The sequence below is a fragment of the Rhinopithecus bieti genome, unplaced genomic scaffold (genome assembly GCF_001698545.2).
Source record: "Rhinopithecus bieti isolate Rb0 unplaced genomic scaffold, ASM169854v2 scaffold_17010, whole genome shotgun sequence".
NCBI lineage: Eukaryota > Metazoa > Chordata > Mammalia > Primates > Cercopithecidae > Rhinopithecus > Rhinopithecus bieti.
Genome location: NW_016808932.1, coordinates 2,396,879 through 2,407,344, shown reverse-complemented (window position 1 = coordinate 2,407,344; position 10,466 = coordinate 2,396,879). Strand labels below are relative to the sequence as shown.

Here is a 10,466-nt window from a genome sequence, read left to right as displayed (position 1 = left end):
GTCTCGGCCTCCCAAAGTGCTGGGATTACAGGCTTGAGCCACCGCGCCCGGCCCTGGTTAATTTTTTTTGTATTTTTAGTAGAGATGGGATTTCACCATGTTAGCCAAGATGGTCTCAATCTCCTGACCCCATGATCTGCCAGCCTCGGCCTCCCAAAGTGCTGGCAATTACAGGCATGAGCCACTGCGCCTGGCTTCATCTTAGTTTTTAACAAACAAGTTTAAAAAGTAATAAAACAAAACAGAAAAACAGGGAAAAAAGCATACAGAATAAGGATATAAATAAGAAAAATATTTTTGTACAGCTGTACAATGTGTGTGTTTTCAGCTAAGTGTTAATACAACAGCCAAAAGTTTAAAAAAATTAAAGTTTATAAAGTAAAAACATTACAGTAAGCAAATGTTAACTTATTATTAAAGAAAAATCTTCAAATCAATGTGGAGTGGCCTGTGTGGACAGCTGACAGTAGCACACAGTAACCTGCTGGGCCTTCACGTTCACTCACCACTCACTCACTGACTCATCCAGAACAACTTCCAGTCCTGCAAGCTCCACTCACGGGAAGTGTTCTTTACGGGTGTACCATTTTTACTCTTAGATTTTTTGAAACAGTCTCACTCTGTTGCCCAGGCTGGAGTGCAGTGGTGCGATCTCGGCTCACTGCAACCTCCACCTCCCAGGTTCAAGCGACTCTCCTGCCTCAGCCTCCCACATAGCTGGAATTACAGGTGTGCACCACCACACCTGGCTAATTTTTATATTTTCAGTAGAGATGGGGTTTTGCCATGTTGGCCAGGCTGGTCTCGAACTCCTGACCTCAAGTGATCTGCCTGCCTCAGACTCCCAAACTAATAGGATTACAGGCAAGAGCCACCACACCCAGCCCATTTTGTATCTTTTATACAGTATTTTTAACTGTACCTTTTCTACGGCTAGATATATTTAAATCCACAAATACCTCCCGTTGCGCTGCAATCACCTACAGTATTCAGTATAGTCACATGCTGTACAGACTTAGTGCCTAGGAGCAATAGGCTATGCCACATAGCCTGGGGTGTAGCACATCACCTAAAGATGCATTTTTCAAAATCTTGAGTGACGCATGACTATAATTTTAAAATGAAGAGGATGTGTCAGGGTAGTGAAAAGGTGGTTGTAGGGAAGGTGACAGAGTGGACAGCACCTGAGCCAAGAGGTGAAAGGTTAGCAGAAGTATGCCAGACTGAAAAGAAACATTCATCCCAGTTAAAAAGGCTCACTTGTTTGTTCAATCAATATTTGGATTCCCATGAAGTGGCTGGCAGTATCCTAAGGGCTGGAGAGTCTATGAACAAGACAGACAAGGTCTCTGTTGTCAAGAATATCATAGTCTAAAAGAGAGAGTGAGGCAAGACAGATAAGTAAATGAACGAGAAATGTTCGGTTTGTGACGCCTACCACAAAGAAAATAAAGCAGGTTTATGAGTAAGGAATTGAAGTAATTTACACCGTGTCATCAGGTATGGTCTGAAATAGTAACAGTCTGACCTGAAATGACAAAAAAGATTCAACCATGCAGAGATCCTGGAAGAGAATCCAGAGTTTCCTCTGAGAATTTTACCTGGGGAAAGTGCCATGATCCCATCTTTTTAAAGATTATTACCCCTACTGCTGGGAAGAGAAGAAGACAAGAATGGAAGCAGAGACTTGCTGCTGGGCTACTGCAATGGTCCAGACGAGAGATGCCAGTGGCTTGGCCTAGGGTGACAGCAGTGACACTTCGAAGAAATGAGCAGATTCAGGATACACTCTGGAGGCAAAGCCAATATTGTGGATATAGGGAGTGAGAGGAGAAAAAAACAAATGAAGTGGCTTGAATACCTGGTAAACAGTAATGCCACTGACCAAGACTCGGAAGACTCGGGGAGGAACAAGTGCTGGCAGAGAATCAAGAGTTCTGTTTGGTTCAAATACGAACACACTCAACGTCAACTAGAAAGCAGAAGGGTAGTTTCCAGAGGCTGGGGGAAAGGGAGAAACGAATTGTTTAATGAATATAAAGTTTCAGTTTCTAGAAGAGTTATGGAAGTGGATGGTGGTGATGGTCGCACAACGTTAAGGATGTATTTAATACCACTGAACTGCATACTTTAAAAATGGTTAAGATAGGGCCGGGCATGGTGGCTGACGCCTGTAATCCTGGCACTTTGGGAGGCCGAGGTAGGTGGATCACTTGAGGTCCGGAGTTCGAGACCAGCCTGGCCAACATAGCGAAACCGTCTCTACTAAAAATACAAAAATTAGCCGGGTGTGGTGGGGCATGCCTGTAATCCCAGCTACTCGGGAGGCTAAGGCAGGGAGAATTGCTTGAACTCGAGAGGTGGAGATTGCAGTGAGCTGAAATCATGCCACTACGGTCCAGCCTGGGTGACAGAGTGAGACTCCGTATTAAAAAAGGTTAAGATGGGAAATTTTGGCTGGGCGCAGTGGCTCACACCTGTAATCCCAACACTTTGGGAGGCCGAGGTGGGTGGATCATCTGAGGTCAGGAGTTTAAGACTAGCCATGACCAACACGGAGAAATCCCATTTCTACTAAAAATACAAAATGAGCCAGACGTGGTGGCACATGCCTGTAATTCCAGCTACTCAGGAAGGCTGAAGCAGGAGAATTGTTTGAACCTGGCAGTCGGAGGTTGCCTGGGCAACAAGAGCGAAACTCGGTCTTAAAAAAAAAAAAAAAGATGGGAAATTTTATGTCGTATTTTACCACTTTGAAAAAAAAAAGATATCAACTAGGCAATCGGATATAAGAATTTGGGGATTTCTAGACAGATCTAGGCTGTTATCAACAACGGGCATCAACAGCATACCTCCAGAGATCACCTGAGTATTTAAACAATGGCCCAGAGGTCACCTGAGTCAGATAGAGAGGAAGGCAGAGGACAGAGTCCTGGCGCACACCACCACTCAGGGGTCCACAAGACAGACAAGGGACAACATGCCACCGTGAGGAGGTGTCTGAGGTGGCAGAAAACACAAGTCACAGAAGTCTGGTAATTCACATGATCGTCCAGACATCCCGGCCAATAAAAGAGACTTACAACACTCAGCTTCTCTGTTTGCCTAAGGTAAACTGGGAGGTCAGGTACAATTCCCTATTCTTCCCTTTTGACAGCTCCCCTGCCAATCCACTAAACGTAGAGTGATCACATAGTTTTATTAATGTTCTATTCATTTATATATTTTATTTACACACTTGAGCTTTGAGAGTAAAAAGAAGAGCTTTTTATAACCATGTCAGGACAACAGCATAACCCAGGGTTATCCTGGGTGCACTCTGGAGCGTAACCACCCCTTCTACACAACTAAGCACTCAACCTGGACTTCTAGACAAACTTATTAATGCTTTGGGTAAGACTTCCCCACCCGAGCTCCTTGCTGTTTCTCCCAGAAATTCTCACGTGGAAGAAAAATGAAAGGGTGCAGTGTGTTGGAGGGGTGGAATTCCACCAATCGAGTTATGCACAAAAAGCATAAAAGGAACTGGGGGTCCTTTTGAGTCACCCAGGAGGACACAGAACCCCCAAATTAAACGAAGGGCACCCATGCCAGCGCTGGCCGACCCTTGCCACCTGTGTCTTGGTTTCCCCCACTGTAATACTGGGAACCCCACCTCTCCCAGGCCTGCCGCCAGGATGAAGCGAGCATTATGTACCCCCTCTCTTAGCTCTGGACCGGGTAGGTGAAAAGCAGGGAGGTGTTCACAGAAGCAGTCACCACCGCTGAAGGGTCCTCAACTCGGGGTTCTAGTCCCAGCTCTGTCCTGGCCTAGCAACCCCTTCCCGCTTCAGGGACCAACGCGGTGGGCAGGTCCCTCACCCGTGCTGAGACCGGGACAGGAATGCGCACCTCTCCCCACCCTCGGACGCCCCGGCGGCGCCGCTGCAGAAGCCGGGAGGTCGACAAACGCGAGGAGTAAGGAAAAGGAGGAGGAAGGGAAGGAAGGAGGAAGGAATGGAGAAAGGGAAGGAAGGAGGAAGAACGAAGTGAGGAAAGAGGAGGAAGGAAGGAAGGGAGAAAGAGGGGCAAAAGAAAGGAGGATAGAAGGAGGAAGGAGAGGAAGGAAGGAGGGAGAAAGGGGAGGAAGAAGGAAAGGAACGTTAGAAGGGGAGAAAGGAAGGAATCAGGGAAGAAAGGGAAGGAAGAGAAGGAAGAACGAAGTGAGGAAATAGGATATCAGGGAAGAAAGGAGAGAGGAAAGGAAGAAGGAAGGGAGAGAGGGACAGAAAGGAGGAGGACGGAAGGAGGAAGGGAAGGAAGAAAGACGGAAGGGAAGGGGGAGGAAGAAGGGGAGGAAGAAAGGGAAGGGGGAGGAAGGAAGAAAGGGAAGGGGAAGGAAGGAAAGGGGGAGGAAGTAGGAGAAAGGTAAGGAAGGAAGGGAGGCAGGAAGGGAAGGAGGAAGGTAAGGAGGGGAGGCAGGAAAAAGGGAAGGAAGGAAGGAAGGACAGGAAGGGGAAAGAAATGAAGGGAAGGGGTAAGTTAAGGGGTGGGAAGACAGGGAGGAAGGAAAAAAGGAGGAAGGTAACGAAGGAAGGGAGGCAGGTAGAAGAGAAGGAAGGAAGGAGAAAGTAAAGGAAAGGGGAGGAAGGAAGGAAGAAGGGAAGGGGAGGAGGGGAAGGGCGGCCACTGACCTGCTTGAAGGTGCTGCTGAGGAAGTAGACGAGCGACAGCCCGAAGACCAGGGCGAGCACCCACCTCTTCCGCAGAAGCCGGCGCCACACCATGGCCGCCAGGTTCACCATCCCGGCGCGGACTTGGGGCGCGGCGGCCGGGGCGCGGAACGCGGCAGGCCCGGGGCCCGGGCGGCATGGCCCCTACCCCTACGCGCCCGGCAGCCCCATCCCTCCAGGAGGGCGCCGGCCCCGCGGCCCGCGGCCCAGTCGACTCCCAGCAGCTCTTCGCGCAGCCCCACGTGACCCCGCCCTACGCCCCCGCCTCCGCCCCGCAGCGACATGGGCTAGTCGCGCAAGATCTCCTCATCATTGGTCCCTACGGAGCGGCGGCTTCCTATTGGTTAAATGTCGGAAAAGGGGGCTGGCAATCGCGCGAGTGCAAAGAGCGTAGCCGTGCACGGGTCCTAGCGCCGGACCCGGCCATGGCGAGAAACCACCGAATAGGAGGCCGGAAGCGTCGGAAGTCACGTGCTGCCCGGGCTGCGCGGGTGATTGGCTTGGCTGGACCTGAATGAGGCGGCTGTGGTTGCTGAATTGTCTGGGCAGGTAAAAAGAGAACGCATTTTTTTTTATTTTCTCCCAGCATGGTCTGTGTAGTCTCCTGCCCTTGCAGTCCCAGAGCGTTTTGCCCTGTGTGTTGGTTGCAGGGATGAAAAGCGCTCGCGACGTTGTGCCCGAAGTGCACCTGCCGGCTTCCAGTCCAAGTGATGCAGGCGATGCTCCGCTGAGTGCATTTCGATGCAGTCCTGTAACGGGACCCGGGGGCTCAACTTGAACCATCGCAAGCATCGAAAAGTCTAGGTGCAGTCCTTCAAAGGGACATACGGAGCAGAGGGTTAAAAGGCCTTTCATTCATTCAGATGCATCCCGCGTGCAAAATGTATTCCAGAATTATGTACGGCCTGCTTCCAACAGAGAATCCGAAGCCTCTTCCAATACAAGCATCCGAAAGTAGAGGCTCGAGCATTCGATTTAGGAGGCGGTGTTAAATGTGTGGATGAAAACTTTGGAATACTGAATTTTATTTTCCCCCAAGGATTTGCAATGTGGGATAATGGGGGGAGGGGCGAGAGGGAGATTAAGTTGAGATTGTAAATTCTTGAAAAATATTTATATAATGACCTTTTCTTTATATACGAAGATGCTGCTGCCGACCGGTTTGTTACCTAATTTTCAAAAGAGAAAGGGGGCTTCACTGGCAAGTCGTTTCTAATCAGTGGCCCTAGTGACACCATTGCTGCCCCCTCAAGAAGCCTGGTCAGGATTAGGAAGTCATTCAACAGCCAATAATCGTGCCCTGAACTGATAGTCAGACACCATCTGACTGATAGAGACACCCTATATCTACAGTATTGGCTCTGCCTGCAGAGACAAGAAGATATTCACAGAGGCTAAACCTATTCATGGGAAGTAGGTGGCCCTTGTTGCCTTGCTAGGGTGAAAGGTGGGACAGGGAGCAAGGGATCTAGAAAAGGGGATCGGGGAGACCCACAGATGTTTTATTCATTGAGTAAGTATTTGTTGAGTGCTACTCTGTGCCAGACAGTGTCCTAGATGCTGAGGCAGAGGGGTGAACCAAGTAGACAGGGTCCCTGCTTTCATGAATGGCATTTATATTCTACTGGGGGGACAAATCATAAATAAATAAGTAAACATGAACAAATAAGTGCCATGAAGAATATAAAACAGGTCAACATTATGGGGGGTCAGGAGAATGAGAAGAGAAGGCCCTGGAAAGAGGTGACATTTGCCTTGCAGGACCAAGCCCTGCCACATTTAGAGGAGAAAGTATTCCAAGAGGAGGGCACAGCAAGTGCAAAGGCCCTGAGGCAGGGACATGCTGACACATTAGAGGAACAGAAGAGCCACTGTGGGTGGACAGGAGTGGGAAAAGGGAGAATGGGAGGAAATGTAGTTGGAAACAGATGATGCTACATCAGGAAGAACCTGTAGGCTGTGGACAGAGCTTGGGTTTGATTCTGATTGCACTGGACAGCCATTGGAGGGTTTAAAACATATTTTCTGGCTTCCCCAATCAGGACTCTTAGTTTGACAATAGGATGAAATACAATACATTAAGAGTTTCAAAGAGGGCTGGGCACGGTAGCTCATGCCTGTAATCCCAGCACTTTGGGAGGCCAAGGGAGGCAGATCCCTTGAGGTCAGAAGTTTGAGACCAGCCTAGTCAATGTGGTGAAACCCCATCTCTACTGAAAATACAAAAATTAGGCAGGCATGGTGTCACATGCCTGTAAGCCTGTAATTTTAGCCACTCTGTAGGCTGAGGCAGGAGAAGCACTTGAACCTGGGAGGCAGAGTTTGCAGTGAGCCAAGATCGCACCACTGCATTCCAGCCTGGGTGACAGAGCAAGACTCCGTCTTAAAAAAAAAGGAAAAAAAAAAAGGAGTTTCAAAGAGGGATCACTGAGAGGCTACCCAGAGACACTGAGCAGATGGAATTATCTGCTTATAGCTACCAACAATGTCCTAAGGCTTCTTAGCAGATTCAAGGTATCACAGGGACTATTCATCCAAGTGTTCTGTTCCATCCAGGTTTGGAGTCTCTGACAAGCTCCCCTGACTCTGCATCCCTCTGGAGACGAAGAGGAGGGGGAGGCGGCCTGTCCTCTCTGGGATCCAGTGGTCACGTCCCCCTCAGGAGTCCCAAATGCCTACCTCCAGTGTCGTCAACATGGAGTTCTGAAGTCCATGTGGCTCTTCACAGTGAATCAGGTGATATGTCTCCAAGAGAATTTGCATCTTTACTACTTCTTGATTAAATGTGAGAGCTGGAAGGAAGCTTTGGTTTGACCACTCCACCCCTCCCATGTAACACATGGGGAATCTGAAGCCACAGAGAGGTTACTGATGTGTCTAGGGTCACACAGAGAGGTTACTGATGTGTCTAGGGTCACAGAGAGGTTACTGATGTGTCTAGGGTCGCACAGAGAGGTTACTGATGTGTCTACGGTCGCACCCAGGGGATTGGTTGTGTGCTGTTGTTTTATTGTGTGTGTCTGTGTGTGAGGTCGCCACAGTATGTTTTGATTTTTTTTGTTAATAGTGTTGTCCCCCCCATGATGTATTGTGTTATTTTTGTGGTTATGTGTGCGTACAGAGAGGTTACTGATTTGGCTAGGGTCGCATGTTAGCGGCAGCATCCACCCAGAATCCATGTCTCCTGCCAGTCCACTACCCACTTCACTTCATCCGGCACCTCTTGGCTGCACAGTTCACTGCATTATCCTCTCACATGAGGACTTCCTCCTCCTCCGAGTCTCATCGTCCTCCTCTGTGAAATGCGGTGCTAGCTTTCCTCATGGGATAGAATGTCACATTGAGGATGGAATGGCATGAAAGATTGAAGTACACATTGGAAAATGCCAGAGAGCACTAGGGGTCTAAGATATGACTAGTGCGGGTTTGCAGTTTACAATTACCTTGGCAATCTGACAGGCAGTGGGAGTGTTGGGAGACTCTGGCTCACCCATGTGTTGGGTTTTAGGTGTTAAGGAAGATGCAGAGACGCCACAGCAGCAACACGGATAACATTCCACCTGAAAGGTAGGCATCCCTGGTTCTGTTCCATCTGAGGGCTCTGGGCTTCGGGTGGTGAAGGGCAACCCGAAACTGGATTGAACAATGCCTCCCACTCAGTGTTAGTTGTTAGAGTTGCAGAGATGGCCTCATACTAAACATTCAATGCATAATAGCTTGCTCTTTCTTTCATGCTAAATTTCAAAGCCTTGTGTGACAGGTGAGCCACCTGACTCATTGTATCAATGAATGTACCTGTGGATTTTAATTTATGGAGATGTCTTTGTCCATACAGGCTGCTATCACAAAAATGTCATAGAATGGGTGGTTTCAACAACAAATGTTTATCTCTCACAGTGCTGGAGGCTAGGAAGTCCAAGGTGAAAGCTCCAGCATGTTCAGTGTCTGCGAAAGGCCCACTTTCTGGTTCACTGGTGGCCATTCTCTTGCTATGTCCTAATGTGGTGAAGGGAAGGGGATCTGTCTGGGTCTCCTTTTTAAGGGCACTAATCCCATTCGTGAAGAGCCCATCTCATCACCTAATCATTCTCAAAGGCCCACCTTCTAGTACTATCACATTGCAGGTTAGATATCTTTTTTGAGAGAGGGTCTTGCTCTGTTATCTGTTACTGCACTGCTGGAATGCAGTGGTGATCATGGCTCATTATAGCCTCCAAATCCTAGGCTCAAGCAATCCTCCTGCCTCAGCCTCCTGAGTAGCTGGGACTACAGGCATGTGCCACCATACCTAGCTAATTTTTAAATTTCTTTTGGTAGAGATGGGGTCTCACTAAGTTGTCCAGACTGGCCTGAAACTCCTGGGCTCAAACGATCTTCCTACCTTGACCTCTCAAAGCCCTGGGATTATAGGTGTGAACCACTATGGCTGGCGTGGGTTAGCTTTCCACATAAGAATCTGCAGAGGACACAAACATTGAGATCATAGCTCTGAGAAACAACACGGAGAGGCTAATGACATTGAAAGATGAGATTTTTATTTCTTCCATTTCTCAAGAGGAGGGGCATACTGCTGCATGCAGGGCCACCTGGGGAAGCACCAGCATCAGTCAGGGGGCAGAAAGGACCAAGGAAAAGCATAGGTCACAGCCTTTATTGTGTTTTCTGGGGGAAAGAAAGACAAGTCAGGGGAAATAGTTTAGGACTGGCTAGTTTGAATCATATTGGTGGGCTCTGGGGTATCAAGGTGGTCTCTCTCTTTTTTTTTTTTTTTTTTTTTGAGATAGGATCTTCCTCTGTTGCCCAGGCTAGAGTGCAGTGGCATGATCTCGGCTCACTGCAGCCTCGACCTCTCAGGCTCAAGTGATCCTCCTACCTCAGCCTTCCGAGTAGCTGGGACTGAAGGCATGCACCACCATGCCCGGCTAATTTTTGTATTTGTAGAGACAGGGTTTTGTTATGTTTCCCAGGCTGGTCTCAAGCGACCTGCCCACCTTGGCCGCCCAAGTTTCCGCTCTCTGGGATTATAAGCACAAGCCACCATGCGCAGCCTCAAGGTGCTCTTTAGTTTGGTATCTGGCCCTGGATGATTTAGGACAGGATGCGTTTGTAAAACTTAGATGAAGGAAGGGCCATGCAGTGACTCACGCCTGTAGTCTCAACACTTTGGGAGACCAAGGTGGGAGGATAGCCTGAGTCCAGGAGTTAGAGACCAGCCTAGGTGACATGGGGAGATCCTGTCTCTACAAAAAAAAATTTTAAACTAGCCAGGCATGGTGGTGCATGTCTATAATCTCAGCACTTTGGGAAGCCAAGGTGGGAGGATCGCTTGAGCCCAGAAGTTTGAGACCAGCCTGCGCAAAATAGGGAGACCCCATCTCTACAAAAAATAAAAACTAACCCAATATGGTGGCATGCATCTGTGGCCCTAGTTACTCAGGAGGCAGAGGTGGGAGGATTGCTTGAGCCTAGGTGGCGGAGGTTGCAGTGAGCTATGATTGCACCACTGCATTCCAGCATGGGCAACAGAGTGAAACCCTGTCTCAAAAAAAAAAAAAAAAAAAAAGTTAAATGAAGCAGTGGTTGGGGTTATGGGCTCTGGATTGCAAGGACATGTACATAACTTTGGCCATTCGTTTGGCCTTGTGATTAATAGATAGGACCAGATAGAACCTAAAAAAAAAAACAAAAAACAGAACAGTTAAAATGCTCATGAGCTAGAATTTTTTTTTTTTTTTTTTTTTTTTTTTTTTTTTT

The 10,466-nt window shown here is 48.3% G+C and overlaps 2 protein-coding genes across 3 annotated transcripts in view; one reads left to right on the top strand and one right to left on the bottom strand.

The window, feature by feature from the left end:
• Positions 1–4,991, bottom strand: part of SPRING1 (SREBF pathway regulator in golgi 1) — a 25,922-nt gene extending 20,931 nt beyond the window's left edge. The window contains exon 1 of one of the 2 annotated variants that reach the window (XM_017887884.1): positions 4,674–4,991. In XM_017887884.1, coding sequence (XP_017743373.1) covers positions 4,674–4,784 — 111 coding nt within the window. In that variant the 5' untranslated portion in view covers positions 4,785–4,991. The remainder of the gene's footprint in view (positions 1–4,673) is intronic. The other variant, XM_017887885.1, reaches the window with a different exon arrangement.
• A 190-nt stretch (positions 4,992–5,181) lies between these two features.
• RNFT2 (ring finger protein, transmembrane 2) overlaps positions 5,182–10,466 on the top strand; it is a 43,130-nt gene continuing 37,845 nt past the window's right edge. Inside the window, exons 1-3 of the mRNA XM_017887890.1 lie at positions 5,182–5,261; positions 7,269–7,448; positions 8,221–8,279. Coding sequence (XP_017743379.1) covers positions 7,425–7,448; positions 8,221–8,279 — 83 coding nt within the window. The 5' untranslated portion in view covers positions 5,182–5,261; positions 7,269–7,424. The remainder of the gene's footprint in view (positions 5,262–7,268; positions 7,449–8,220; positions 8,280–10,466) is intronic.